At 40.5% G+C, this 15,004-nt stretch overlaps 2 protein-coding genes across 3 annotated transcripts in view; one reads left to right on the top strand and one right to left on the bottom strand.

The window, feature by feature from the left end:
* The window catches only part of dmrt1 (doublesex and mab-3 related transcription factor 1), a 55,638-nt gene extending 50,117 nt beyond the window's left edge, over nt 1-5,521 (bottom strand). For both annotated transcript variants that reach the window (XM_015960291.3, XM_015960292.3), the window contains exon 1: nt 5,226-5,521. In XM_015960291.3, the coding sequence (XP_015815777.3) occupies nt 5,226-5,429 (204 nt within the window). In that variant the 5' untranslated portion in view covers nt 5,430-5,521. The remainder of the gene's footprint in view (nt 1-5,225) is intronic.
* Nucleotides 5,522-10,126: 4,605 nt separating this feature from the next.
* On the top strand, nt 10,127-13,416 carry cfap157 (cilia and flagella associated protein 157). The gene is made up of 7 exons (XM_015960290.3): nt 10,127-10,327; nt 11,310-11,581; nt 11,908-12,061; nt 12,136-12,403; nt 12,492-12,592; nt 12,675-12,830; nt 13,206-13,416. The coding sequence occupies exons 1-7, from the start codon at nt 10,173-10,175 to the stop codon at nt 13,300-13,302; spliced, it is 1,203 nt and encodes a 400-aa protein (XP_015815776.3). The 5' UTR covers nt 10,127-10,172; the 3' UTR covers nt 13,303-13,416.
* The last annotated feature ends 1,588 nt before the right edge of the window (nt 13,417-15,004 follow it).

Below are 15,004 nucleotides of genomic sequence, written 5' to 3'. Positions count from 1 at the left end.
GAAACAAACGATACACTGATGACTCAGACACAGACCCTTTAAAATATCCGTTTTCTGCTGGATTTAGAGGGAAATCTGCATAAATAAAACAACGAAGCATAAAAATACTTTTAAAAAGGGATTTTTAAAAACATCTCTGGTGAAAGGATATTCCTGAATGCTGTCAGCTTGCAGTAAAAAGATGTTTATTGTGTCATATAATTTTACAGGTAAGTTTCATAACTTCTACTGCACGGTGACACAGTAAAAGAGAGAGTTGTTTTGTCTCTGTGGATCTGACCAGCTTCTCCCACGCAGCTGTTCTGAAAACATGTTTTTAAGATGTTGAAACAACTCTAGCATTAAAGTATGCCCCGGTCCTTACTCGCACCATTAGTAGTAAACAATAATTAATTTATAGGTAAATAAATTACATAAATTTGTGTCACTGCGCTGTGGAATCCCCATGAACCTATGGCAAAGAATTGACAACAGAAACTGTTAAAATTCTGTTTTCCTACAGGAAGCCTAAGTCTCCTCCCTTTCTTGGGTCCCGGTGTCGATACACGACCGGCTCGGGGTCCTTCGACTGCCGATGACGTCAAAGTAGTTGATTGGCTGAACATGAAGCTTACGGAAGTGACGTCATCACGTTGTGATTTTGATTGGTCAGAACAAATTTGCGGTCGTAGTCTTAGCGGTTGTAGTCCTGTAGTCCAAAAATCAACACTTTTTGGAGAAAATATGTTTGAATTTCTAAAGGAAATGTAAAATATAAGCAAATGATAAACAGTGACCCTCAAAAGCTCTTGATGTTGATGAAATGGGGCAAAATAAAATATAAGAACTTTATTGAAAGACACCAAGCAACATTTAGAGTCAAAGAGTGTATTTAGATAACAACTAAGGAAATATACAGACGAGCTCCACATTAATACAAACAGATGTGGCTTCACATATAAGAACTGTTCTATTGTTTGTTAGTCCGATGTTGGTTTTATGCAGTTTCACATTCTTTACAAAACAAAGATAATATGGTGTTTTACTAACAAATTACAATTATAAAGAAAATATTTAGGTGTTAACAAACAAGAATTTATTAACAAAACTGCTGATGTCTTTCCAAAACGTGTGTGAAAGCCGAGTAGATTTGCAGTAATGTGACGTCATCGGCAGTCGAAGGACCCCGAGCCGATCCTGCAGACCTGCACCCGAGCAGATCCTGTACCGACACCGGAAGGACAAAAAAATGAATGCAAGTCAACGGGGCTAAAAGAGGAATTTTTTTATCCGCTTTGCCTCACGACCTGGATCACATGTTGTACTTTAACTTAAATGAACGGTAATAACATGTGTTTCAACCACACCAGTCACGTACTTTGAGATTTATCAACTTGTAAAAGTTCGTAATTAGCATGACTACACGCCAGAAACTGGCATTTAACTTATTCACTGCCATCGATGACTAAAGTCGTCATTTTAAATCCAAAAGGTCACTGCAAATGCATGTTTTTACTGTGTGGCTGTCGGACGAGCCCCCGCCCCGTGAGAACAAACATCTCAGCTCTAAAGCCGATCTTCATCCGCGTACGTCACACGTCACGTGATCAGGAAGCAGAACATTCATGTGTTAGGAGATCGTTTTGGGCCGCTGCTGTAAAAAAAAGTGAGGCGCGAACCGAAAAAGCGTCTGCCGATCACAATTCAACAACGGATTACAAAAGAACGGATAACGCTCGAAACGCGCGGATTCTTCCTGATGTAAGAGGCGAGTCTCCGCTTTGTTTTGGTTGTTTTGGCGTCGACGTCATCCTAGCGCGCAACGTTCTGTCACTCTTAAAAAAAACAGTAAAAATGGTGAGAAACGCTGGCAGTGAATGAGTTAATTTGTTGTGGTGACAACTTGGAGGAGCTTCCGGATACATTTGGTAATGAACTTAATAAAGGTAAGGGTTGATTCAACTTTAATAAATTAACACAGAGGGGCTCGGAGTAGAACCGCTGCTCCTCCGGATCGAAAGGAGCCAGTTGAGGTGGTTTGGGCATCTGGTCAGGATGCCTCCTGGACGCCTCCCCGGGGAGGTGTTTCGGGCATGTCCTGCCGGCAGAAGGCCCCCGGGTCGACCCAGGACACGTTGGAGAGGTTACATCTCCAATCTGGTCCGGGAACGCCTTGGGGTCCTGCCGGAGGAGCTGGTGGACAAGGCCGGGGAGAGGACGGCCTGGAGCTCCCTAGTTGGGATGCTGCCCCCGCGACCCGGACCCGGATAAGCGGAGGAAGACGAGACGAGACGAGAATTTAAATAAAACAAACTTTATATTTGGCAATAAGAAACTCATGATAAATGATACAGAAAATGAAAGCGTGACTAAAACTAAATTACTTGGTGTAAGGAAAACTGTGTTGGAAGAGACATTTCATTACTGTACAAAGTCAAATGTTTATTAAATCAGTCTTCATTATGTCTTGTACTGCTCCTTCGTTGTCCCACAGGACTTATTGTGCTGATGTCTGGGGGAACCCATTCAAGAAAACTATTAACTCTATATACCTTCTTCAATAAAAGGCTTTAAGAATAATCACCGGATAATCTTACACCGAACCAACACTCCTCATCAAATTGAAACTGTTGATGATTATGTGACGTCACCACATAATCTCCTCTCCCCTAGCGTAGCTGCTAATCACCAAATAGCCAGATTTATGGTGGTTCTTTCCTCCTGAGTGAAAGATCTGAAGTTTGATGATGTCAGTTTGGTGATGTGCATTTGTAGTCCTGAACGTATTTTCACACTAAACCGAAAATGACTTTTCCCCATGTTCAAAAATAAGCAGTTCTTGGCTTCAAAATGTGTCTAAAATTCACAGACATGATGTGTGAGATCCATGACACATATCTAACAGGATTAGAAAATAGCGTTTTTCAGCCAAATTGATTTGCATTTATTGTCTTGTTGTTCCGGGGACCCATGGTCCGGAAGTTGATGGGCGTCACTCTCACTTAGTCTTCCACTCAGATTTGTGTTACCTTTAGTTAAAGTCGCCAGAAGCCAATTTAGAGGCTCTGAACAGCACGTCGACCTTTTATTCAATAAAGCTGGAAGGTTCTGAGCCAAACGGAATTCACACATTTTTCCTGTATTTGGCTCAGTTACGTACAGCACTGGTTAGCTGCCGTGCTATTCTGAAATCGTGCTTCATAAATAAATTCATATGGCATAATATATGAGCGGCACATACTAAAAAAGTTCTTTAAAGGGCTAAATCCTTTGAATGAATGTTGTGACTTTTTCCAGGATGTTACGTACACTTCCGTTTTTTGGCCACAGGATGGCCTCAGTGGCTTCTGCCTCGCCTGTCTCCCGGTTCCAGATGCCCAGCTGCGTGTAATTGTAATCACCGGTCAGCTGTTCAAAGCTTCTCTCCTGCCCTCAATCGAGGAGAAGGTACAGGGTAGGGATGTAAGAAAATGTTGATTATGGCAATATATCGTGATATTTTCCCCAGCGATATTACGGTATATCGATATTCAAAAGCTGTGTATCGAAAATATCGATATCGCAATATATCGTGATATTTTTGTCTTGCAAAAATGTATTCAAAAGTCGTGTATCTATTTTTTGGAAGAATTTACATGGAAACATTTGTGTATTTTCTTTTCTTGTGGTGCAATTCAAACGCTGACCACTATTTGGCAGCAGTGTGCAATGGGTTTTGTTTCTACCATTGAAATGCAAATCCCTCTGTTACGGTTAAACATGTTAAGTATCAGTTTGAACTGTTTATTGAATTTTCCTATAATAAATTTAGTCAAAAAATCGCCAAAATCATCTGACTGAATGTATCGCAATATATCGTGACATATTGTATCGTCTCCCCTGTATCGTAATACATATTGTATCACCAGAATTTCACCAGTACACATCCCTAGTACAGGGTATGGTGGGTGCAAAGGGGTTCAGTGTGCTCTCCTCTCCTCGTGTGTTCGGTGTTATTAGCTGTGTGTTTAATCTCTCGTCTTAGTAAACTTTAGTTTGGATTGACTCATGGGTAAACTGACTTTGGTTTGGATTTGGACTTGGAATTTGTATGAGCGTCCCTGCTTAACAGGACTGCTCCCTTAGATTAGGACCTTTTCAGTTTGTATTCCCAGCCCCTTCTGGGCTGGCGCTTTTAGTTTTCCCTTTTGTGTATATTACCGTTGTAAATACCTTTTGGCGCTTCTTTCTGTAAATAAATCCTTGGTACAGCGACACTGCACTCTGTTATTATTCAACCCACACACTAACATTTTTGCTCCCTCAACAACATCACTCCTAGGGAGCTGAGGGACGTAAAACAGGACATTATCTGTTTATTGAATTAGTTTACCTCCAAATTTTTCACCAAAGCTCCAAACTTTTAAAATGTAGGCTACATACTAGGGCTGGGCAATTAATCAAAAATTTATCGTTATCAAAATTTCTGAGTCTTATCAAGATAATTTTTCCTATGTCGACAAATCTGATGATTAAAAAATTAAAAGATGTGTGTAGATTGGCAACATTCATGTCCCTGTACCGCATGAGTCACGTAAAAATGTGACTCAACGTAAAACATGTGACAGCCCCATCTAGTGGACAACTTTTGTTTCTGCGCATACCTGTAGTTATCATCCACTTTTCGTTATCGAGGTGAAATCCTCAATATATCGTGATATTGATTTTAGGCCATATTGCCCAGCCCTACTACATACAGCATTAAAAATTTTTAACCAACATAATACATATCAAATTAATTTTCACTTGAAATAGAATTAAAACATCAAAATAATTATAATAAAAAACCAACAGTATATCAAAGCCTTCTATTAGAGGTGATAAATCTGTTATTACGTATAATTTAATTATGACTTACTGACTTTATTAAAGTTACTTCTGGAGGCAACTTTTGAGTTTTTGAACACACACACACACACACCCACACACAGGCAGACATTTCACAAGGTTGAATGTTAACAGTTTTTAGAGTAACATTTAATTTAGAAACAACTTTAAGAGCCGAGGTTAGCATCACACTCAAAACCGTTAGCTGTGTAAAAAAAAAAACGTAGAATACAACACGTTTTTTGATAAACTTTGCTAAATTCAAACATTTTTCGATGATAACCCATAAAAGAGAATATTGCTAGTTTAAAGTTAGTAAAAAAGTTGGTATTTAAACCCAAACTACTGGAGTTGGGTGCGGTTAGCAGGTATTAGCTTACCTGCGCAGCCATCACGCGTTGACGTTCCGCTATCAGCTTACATTTAGCACACACACACTCCCGCCAGTTGCAGAAACGCTTGTGTCCCTTCAGAGGAGACACGAAGCCATGGTTCCTGCAGCGGGAGCACTTGGGCATCCTGGGAGACTTGAGAGCTTGTGGCCTGGCCTCTGACACCTGTTTGCTCGGCTTGTCTTTTGTCATTCCGCCGCTGGGTCTGCAGGGGGAGTTCAGCTCCGGAGCCTGGAGGATTTAAGGTCACGTCCCGGCTCCTCCTGGAGTCAGCGAGAGGAGGCGTAGGATGCTCCTGCGAGGGGAGGAAACGCACCTTCCTTATCTCAGGAAAACCAGAAAAACCTCCAACATTTGGACGTTATTCAGTCGTTTCATTCATAAAAACGTCAAATATTTTATTAACTAGGTGGGAAACCAACCATTCAAAAAGAATTAAATCAGCACCTCTTCAGCTTGATTTACAGTATATTTATATTTTACAAGTTTGTAACTGATGTTTGCTGAAAATTACATTTTATTTGTTGTTACCTAAGACCGTGTTTCTTTCCAATTGGCAGCTGCCAAAGCTTCAGAATAGAATAGAATAGAATAGAATAGAATGATATGGAATCAATTAGAAAAGAACAGAATAGAATAGAATAGGATAGAATCAATTAGAATAGAATAGAATAGAATAGGATAGAATCAATTAGAATAGAATAGAATAGGATAGAATCAATTAGAATAGAATAGGATAGAATCAATTAGAATAGAATAGAATAGAATAGAATAGGATAGAATCAATTAGAATAGAATAGAATCAATTAGAAAAGAGCAGATTAGAATAGAATAGAATCAATTAGAATAGAATAGAATCAATTAGAAAAGAGCAGAATATAATATAATATAATCAAATAGAATAGAATAGAATAGAATAGAATAGAATAGAATAGAATAGGAACAGCTGGAAAGCAGTGGCCTAGAATTCAGACCTTCACTTGCTGAAGTAAAATTGACATTAACAACAAAAGGGTGAAGAATAAAAGGTTGTGCAGGTAACAAAAACATTTTATTCACAAAAAAAATCTCAAAAGGCACGATTGAATTACCACAGGTTTTGGACTCATAATGCACCTTTAACTCTGTGCGTGTGTCCATGCATTTTAATCCTTCTGCTAAATGTTCTTGCATCAGTATTGTGTGAATGTGCACATCTATATGTTGTGGAGTTTGAGCGCCTATTTATTGGAGTGTGCATATAAATGAGCATGTGCTGTTGGGTCGGTATGCTCGTCAACAAGTGCAGTGATATTGAATTGCATTGAATATCCACGTATTTATGCATGTAGGTTTAAGCATATACTGATGCATATGTGTGTGTTTTCTTTTTTGCAGATTTGTTTTGCATGCATGTGCACACTTTATTATCACTTCTTTTTAAAACTTTGAGTTTTTATTTCATATGCTGTGCAGCACACTGTGTTGTCATGCATGAAATGGGCTATATAAATAAAGTTGTATTTTATTTCATTGGGTGTTTTTAAAATATTTAAGTATTTTGTTGTTATTGTTTATTTTGACCATAAAACCCATTATGATAGAATAAATTGGAAAATATGGCAACAATAATGACTGAAGACATTGAGTCTCTCTCTCTCTCTCTCTCTCTCTCTCTCTCTCTCTCTCTCTCTCTCTCTCTCTCTCTCTCTCTCTCTCTCTCTCTCTCTCTCTCTCTCTCTCTCTCTCTCTCTCTCTCTCTCTCTCTCTCTCTCTCTCTCTCTCTCTCTCTCTCTCTCTCTCTCTCTCTCTCTCTCTCTCTCTCTCTCTCTCTCTCTCTCTCTCAATAAAGTTTATCTCTCACCATAGAATATTTATACTGAGAAATCACATTGTAACCATAGAAACACTTCTTGGTGTGTGTGTGTGTGTGTGTGTGTGTGTGTGTGTGTGTGTGTGTGTGTGTGTGTGTGTGTGTGTGTGTGTGTGTGTGTGTGTGTGTGTGTGTGTGTGTGTGTGTGTGGCCAATAAACACAATGAAACCTAGAGGTAGAACATTGTTTAACCTTGACTGAACAGTAACAGAATCGTCTGATTAAGTAGCACTCCTTTATCAGATTTTATTGAGCTGTAATAACTCAGCTTTGCTTTCACAGGGATATTTTTACAGTGTTCTCTGTTAAATTACGTTTACTGTGACATTAAGGCTTGGCCACATTAATGCATTTATTCTCTTATAAATTTCCTGAGCATGAATGACCTGAGACTGAATTAACCTCCTTACGCAGAGCCAGCCAGCCGAGCAGGTTTATAGACGGAGGGTTTCAGCTAACCCTGTGGAGGTAAGGATCCCAAAAACAATCAACCCTGGCTGTTACACCTCACGCTGGCTCAGATCCTGCTGCTGCAAAGACGCGCTTCATGACATAATAATGCATGATGATGATGTAATAAAGTGTTCAAGTTTAGAATTAAATATTTCTGAATCCTACTGAAAAAAGTAAACACAGATAAACTCATACACATACGCACAAACAGAGACCTCATTCAGTTATATGTTTGAGTTAGTCTTTTATCTTGTCTTCCAGTATTTTGACATGTTCTCATCTTCACTTACTGCACAACCGGACTGCTCTTGTTGAAGTATGACGGGGTTAGATGGCTTCATGAACACGCTTGTTCCTCCCAAACTAAACTGGCTGTGCCTGAATTGGAAACTGTTCTTAATTTTTGATTTTGAACTTAAACTCAAGCATTTTGAATCCAACCAGGTATTCAAATTTCAACCGTTTCAATTTGATTAAAAGAGCGTTTGTTGGTTCAGTGTATTCCACTACCTCCGCTCCGCAGCACCACTGCTGCGGCCGAGCTGCGGCAGTGCGCCGCCCGCCGTTCCTTTGTCCGGCAAAAATAGAATCCAGATGCCGGAGCACCTCCGCAGTCAATGGGCAGAAATCACAACCGCCCAACAGGAAAAGGAGCAAGCACAACTTCCGTTATTTCACAATAAATCGATAAACAAAAAGCGTTTTTTTTTTTGTTTTATATGCACAGTTTTAACAACTTTTAACAAATATCAATGGCGGCTGAACTTTAAATGCACAAAAGTAAGCCAAAAATACAGTTTCCACTATCAAAGTAGTCACACTTTGTTGATCCACACACTGCTGATCTCTCAACACAAATGATGGGCAGATTAAACAGTTCATGTCGATGCTTCTCCCACACAACCGGTGTTTGGATCTAACTTCCGCGTTTATTGCTCGGACTGTATCGCAAGATCTCGAAAATCCCGCGCATGCTTGTTTGCGCCCCTCAGGTCTCCGCACCGGAGCGGAGCCGTAGTAGAGCGGGTACCAGTTGAGTTCGGAAGCGAGCGGCTGCGGAAGGCGGGGGCGGACCGGAGCGGAGATAGTGGAATATGGGGGGATTATCCGGTGATTAGGCCTTTTAGTGAAGAAGATATATAGAGGTAATAGTTTTCTTGAATGGGTTCCCTCAGACGTCAGCACAAAGTCCTGTGGGAGAACGAAGGAGCAGTACGACGTAATGAAGAGTGATTTAATAAACATTTGACTAATGAAATGTCTCTTCCAACACAGTTTTCCTTACACCAAGTAATTTAGTTTTAGTCACTCTTTCAATTTCTATATCGTTTATCATGAGTTTTTCATTGGCAAATATTATGAACTTTGTTTTATTTAAATTCTGCGTTAATTTATTAATGTTGAACCAACCCTTTCATTTATTAAGTTCATTATACCAACTGTATCCAGAAGCTCCTCCAAGTTGTCACCACCACAAATTAAATTACTATCATCAGCAAACAGAACAGTAGACGCCTCATAAATAATGTCAATATACAAAATATATAATAACGTATCAAACTGAACCCTGAGGAACTCCAAACCTTGTTTTCATTGACTTAGGTTTTGCTTCATTGATTTAGGTTTTGCTTGATTTATTTCACCATATTGTTCTGTAGCTGATGGCCATTCTCTCACACCTTACGTATGAAGTTACTTATTAATAAGTCATGATCAACTTTGTCAAAATCTTTTTAGACATAGAAAAATTCCAGTAGCGTACTGTTTTTTTTTAATATACAGACAAATTCTATTAGTGCAAATAAAGTGTTTTCATTCTTTCTAAATCCATGTTGTTGGCTACAGAATGTTGTGTTCTCATAAAATTGTTCAAACCTGACATTAAACACGTTTTCTAATATTTAAGACAGTCGATGAACTAAAGAGATTGACCTATAGTTAGAAAACAGCTAATCTCCAGCTTTAAATATTGGTATAAGCTACCTTTATCTATGGTATAAAAACATTTTTATCTATAATTTCTGTTAAAAATATCATCCCAATTTAGTAGTTTTTATATTGAAATCATTTTAGTGCAGGAATTGTTAAATTGTTGCAACAATACAAAAGCCCCGTCAGTATACCAATATGTCAATAATTTAATTATGGGTTTATTTTTGTCACACTGTCCGTTGTTTTCCGAATTTTTATTAACTGTTCTTTTCTGCTCATTTTATCATGTTAAATTATTTTATTATATTATAAATAATTAATAAAGATTTAAAAAATCCAAATGGTACAAAATTAAGTTAAATAAAAATGTTCTTTTAATTGTCCCGGTCCTCTTCTGGAAACAGAGTTCATGAAAATGATTATGCGTTCTTAAAATCAGACTTTGGAAATTTCAGTCCTAGAAAGGACAAAAACGACTAAATACACATTTCTTACATGTCACTGAGTAAATTTTGTTAGTTTGTTTAATGTTTGTAAAGACCATCTATCTTTGGCCCACGTTCAACAACTCAACACTTTCTGATTTCTTCCAAGTCTCTGTGGTAGAAACACAAAATTTCGAGTGTCCCTGAAGGCAGCGTTACCTAGCAACGGGACAGTTTCCGCCCGTAAACTTTCTGTGATTTTTCCAGAAACGATGCCCAAAAATACAGGCAAGAAAAGCGGTAAAAATGACAGTAAAGCCAAGAAGAAGTCGAGTTCTGTGACTCGGGAGGAAAAAAGCGTTTCGGACGAGACAGAAAAGGGTTTCTTTCTGGCTCAGATCGAATATTTGACCGTGGAGTCGGAAAAGTGAGGAAACTTTATGCTAGCATTAGCTACCGGTTTCTCTATGAAATTAGCTTTTATTATTATTTATTTAATTTTAGGTGTTTTCCTTTACAATGCAGAGATTATGTGTGTCTTTAGTTGTGGGTCAACACTAAAAGAACGGTAGTAAAATCACAAAAATACTTTTTTTTAATAATCTGGTAACACCACTGAATGGAAAGAAAGACGCTTAATTGACTCAAACGTGAATATTTTAAGCAGCTTTGGGATTCAGTCACATAATAAATATGAATCTTATTTTTTCAGTGCTCAACAGAATCTGGGCAGAAACAAATGAAATCAAACGTACTCAAATAACATGTTGCTTTTACATTTTAGAGCTTCTGAGATGTTTTCATTTTTAAATGATAAAGAACTTTGCTCTTGTTATCTAAAGTTTAAAACTAACAGAAATGTTTAATTCTGCTATAGTTATTTTCTCCAGCAATTATGCATTTATAAAAGCTAAAAACAAAATTAAAACGTTCAATATGTGAGGGAAAACTTACTTTACTGAACCGTTCAGTTTAAATCAAGCATATAAAGGCTGATTGTAGACATCACTGATTTTAGTCTTGAGGGCCGTCACCGATCTCCAGCTCAGACATGCATAAAGAGTTATAATTGTTAGAAAACCTTTATTAACGTAATTGTTTTGGAATTAAACTCGTTCAGGTGGAAGATCTGTTTTTGTTAACATTAATTACAGCCTAAATTGTCAGGGAAAAATCCCAATTTATTTGTTTATTCTGCTGAGTGGCAGTGGTGCATTCACAGACCCAAATCAGAGCAAATTCTGTTTAAGACTCGTGTTTAATGTTAACGCGTAAGAGGAAATCAGCTGATCAGCACAATAAAGTTAAAAACCACTAAATAATACATCAAGCTGCAAGTTTCACCCTCAGAAGCTGAGACTAACTCTAGAACCAAAGAATGGAGTTGTGCATCTTTGTACTCACCTCAGGTTTCAGAAGAAATGCGAGGAGCTCGAGAAGCAGAACCAACTTTTAATCTCTCAGTTTAGCTCACTGAGAAACGAGAAGAAGGACATCACAGATTATCTGAAACACTCCCTTCTGGAGAAGGAGGAGGAGCTGGATCGGCTGTCCGAGCGGCTGCAGAATCAGCGGGAAGCTGCGGATCAGAACCGGAGCACTCAGCAGCTAAAACACGATCAGCTGATGGCGGCGCTCCAAGAACAAATTCGGGAACTCCAGGAACAGAACAGGAAGCTTGGTGATAATCTAGTCTGTATAATATAGTCTGTGAGCCTGAACGGTGTGTGTGTGTGTGTGTGTGTGTGTGTGTGTGTGTGGGTGTGTGTGTGTGTGTGTGTGTGTGTGTTCTCAGCTAAACGTCAAATTTCAACTAAATTAGCTGTTGTGGCAATAGATGAAGATGACCACTCAGTCAGTACTTTCTGATCATTTAACACACACACACACACACACACACACACACACACACACACACACACACACACACACACACACACACACACACACACACACACTAAATGAAAAATATTCCCATCATCTGCTCATTTCTCCTCTTCCTGACAGTCGGAAATCTAACAGATCTGGACGAGTTTGAGAGGCAGAAAGAGGATCTGATGACCAACTTGGATCATCTGGAGAAGAAGCTGGAGCATCAGGAGGAGGAGCATAAAAACCAGATCCATGACCTGGAGATGAAACTTCTGCTGGAGAAGAAAAGGTTAAATGGTGTTAAAATGACAAAAATCTAAATCTGGACGTAGTTCCTCAGAAATATTTGCTCTGTGGTCAAAGACTCAGGGAGGAAATGGAGACTTGCACCTTGGCCATGGAAGCAAAGGTTCAGCACCTGGTGGACCAGAACCTCCCTGAGAGGGCCCGGTCGGTGCTGCAGGAGAACGCAGAGATGAAAGCCTGCTTCAGCAAGCTGTCTGAGCAGTTCAAGGTTCTGATGGAGGAGAACTCCGTCCTGCGGGAACGGAAGCATCAGCTGAGCATTGATGTGGAAATCCAGGAGGAAATGATCCGTGAGATGTCCAGGATGAGCTGCCTCCAGAGGAAGGTGGGAGAGAAAACCTCCAAGTTCTGATCTCATCCATAAATGAGATCATTGCTTTGGATCTTCATCGGGTTTGTCTCCCCTCCATCAGCAGGTGCAGCAGCTTCAGGAGGAGCTGAAGAACAAACACCAGAACCTGGAGCAGCTGCAGAAGGAACACTCCCAGGTTCTGGCTGAGATGGAGGCTCTCAGGTCAAAGTTCCCTCCTGCTGATGCTTCCACAGAACTCCATCAGAGCCGAGCAACACCTTCATCAACACCTTTGTCCCCACAGACCGGAAAACCCAGATCCAGGATCCACTTCCAAGATTCAGCGGGAACACCACAGAGCAGGTGGCACCAGCTCCGTGTCCCACCCAACACCTAAACCCAAAAGCACGTCCTGCAGGACCAGAGCAGGATCCAGCCACACCTCTGTTCCTCATTACAGGTCAGTCAGAGACAATAGGTCATAAATATATTAAATATTTATATTTTTATCTGTTTTAGGGGAAATATTTAGTCAGTTCTTGGAATATTCCACCAGAGTGTGGAGATTTAGATGAACCCTCCCGCTGTCTTAATGGGTGACCCCGCCAGGAAAGTAGACCACTGAGCAGGATTGATGGTTTATGTGAAAATGGTGAGCACCACCTCACCCCTGCCACGTGGGCCCAAGGGCTAAACCATCAACCCTGCTCACTGGTCAACGTTCCTGGTGGGGTCACCCATAAAGACAGTGGGAGGGTTAAATCCCTGATTCAGACACAAACTAGAATGGAAGAGAATTATTGTTTGTTTTAAACTTTAATATTTTTCCTCTCAGGAAACCCGTCAGCCAGGAATCACCCATGAAGCAAAGCCGCTCCGCCATGGGATTTCTGACATCCCAACAGTTATTCAACAAACTCAGCTGGTCCTGATGCGATCGTTCATATCCCTCCTTCCTTCCTTCCTTCCTTCCTTCCTTCCTTCCTTCCTACCTTCCTTCCTTCCTTCCTTCCTTCCTTCCTTCCTTCCTTCCTTCCTTCCTTCCTTCCTTCCTTCCTTCCTTCCTTCCTTCCTTCCTTCCTTCCTTCCTTCCTTCCTTCCTTCCTTCCTTCCTTCCTTCCTTCCTTCCTTCCTTCCTTCCTTCCTTCCTTCCTTCCTTCCTTCCTTCCTTCCTTCCTTCCTTCCTTCCTTCCTTCCTTCCTTCCTTCCTTCCTTCCTTCCTTCCTTCCTTCCTTCCTTCCTTCCTTCCTTCCTTCCTTCCTTCCTTCCTTCCTTCCTTCCTTCCTTCCTTCCTTCCTTCCTTCCTTCCTTCCTTCCTTCCTTCCAACCCGCTTGTCCATGTAGGGTCGCAGGGGGACTGGTGCCTATCTCCAGCGGTCAATGGGCAATCAGGCGGGGTACACCCTGGACAGAGAGCCAGATCATTCATTCCCTTTAAAGGATTTTCTTCCAGCAGAATTTTCCAAAGGAAAATTTTTCATCCAGTTTATAGCAACCCCAGTGCCTTCTCCTGTCGCTCCCTTTAGTCTAGGACAGGGGTGGCCAATCCTGGTCCTGGAGGGCCGGTAACCAGCAGGTTTTGTCGTTTTTCTGCTTCGTCACGCTTGATTAGCTGGTTGAATCACCTGTGCAGCAGCTCATCAGGCTCTGCAGAAGCCTGTTAATCACCTGCTGATTGAAATCAGGTGTGTTGAAGCAGGTTAAAACGAAAACGCGCTGGATATCGGCCCTCGAGGACCAGGATTGGACACCCCTGGTCTTGTTTACCTGTTTGTAGCTACAGTTTCGCCGACAGCTGCCGGCTTCTTCAGGCTGACGCTGATGGTGGCGCGTCACTTCCTTCTCCGTTCATCTGCGGGCAGCAGAGGACGTTGTCACCCTCTACTGCCCGCTCTCCCCTCTCAGACGATGCAGTCCCATGCGTGGTCCAGCGTGTAAACTCCGTCGTCCCTGTTCATGGTCCCACATCCTCGTCTCCTTATCTCGATTGCTTCCTTGATCCATCTTTTGTATTTTTGCCATCAGCGTCAGCCTGAAGAAGCCGGCAGCTGTCGGCGAAACTGTAGCTACAAACAGGTAAACAAAACTGTTTCTGTGTTTAAAAAGAACGAAAGCATGGATTTAGAAAGACACAGCAAGAACACACCTAAGAAACCCCTGGTATAGGATGATGCTTATGTGTGTGTGTGTGTGTGTGTGTGTGTGTGTGTGTGTGTGTGTGTGAAACTGAACAAACCAGGTCTATGTACCAAATGTGGCTTAAATGAAGGCTGATATCTACTGTATGTGGGACGTTGTCCATTACAAGTTCATTTATAAACTATAATCACGTTGCATCCCAAATTATTCCTGATGGCTTTTTATCCTGAGAAACTTAAATCTAACAAAACAGGAAGTAACTTGTTGACTTTAGTTTGCTGAAAACAAAGAGGAGTAAAGCTTTAAAGAAAGAAAGAAAAAACAATCTTTTATAAAATCGCCTCACAGTAAAAATCACGAGGCGCTCCACAGAAACTTGACAGGTGAAACTGGGAAAGTGAGAATCTGGTAAAAAAAAAAATTCATCTGTCACTAATCCAGCCTAAAATGTGAAACTGATGTGTGAGACACTCATTCCAAGCACATCCAGATGTT

This window comes from Nothobranchius furzeri, chromosome 10 (genome assembly GCF_043380555.1).
Source record: "Nothobranchius furzeri strain GRZ-AD chromosome 10, NfurGRZ-RIMD1, whole genome shotgun sequence".
Lineage (NCBI taxonomy): Eukaryota > Metazoa > Chordata > Actinopteri > Cyprinodontiformes > Nothobranchiidae > Nothobranchius > Nothobranchius furzeri.
Note: the sequence above shows the minus strand (reverse complement) of the source record. Positions and strands in the feature narration are given on the sequence as shown.

Excerpts from the sequence above, each read along its gene's own strand:
- cfap157 (XM_015960290.3), top strand. The coding sequence starts at position 10,173 with ATGCCCAAAAATACAGGCAAGAAAAGCGGTAAAAATGACAGTAAAGCC. Across the intron at positions 12,404-12,491 it reads TGAGCTGCCTCCAGAGGAAG|CAGGTGCAGCAGCTTCAGGA; the intron begins GTGGGAGAGAAA and ends CCCCTCCATCAG. Across the intron at positions 12,593-12,674 it reads GCTGAGATGGAGGCTCTCAG|ACCGGAAAACCCAGATCCAG; the intron begins GTCAAAGTTCCC and ends TTGTCCCCACAG.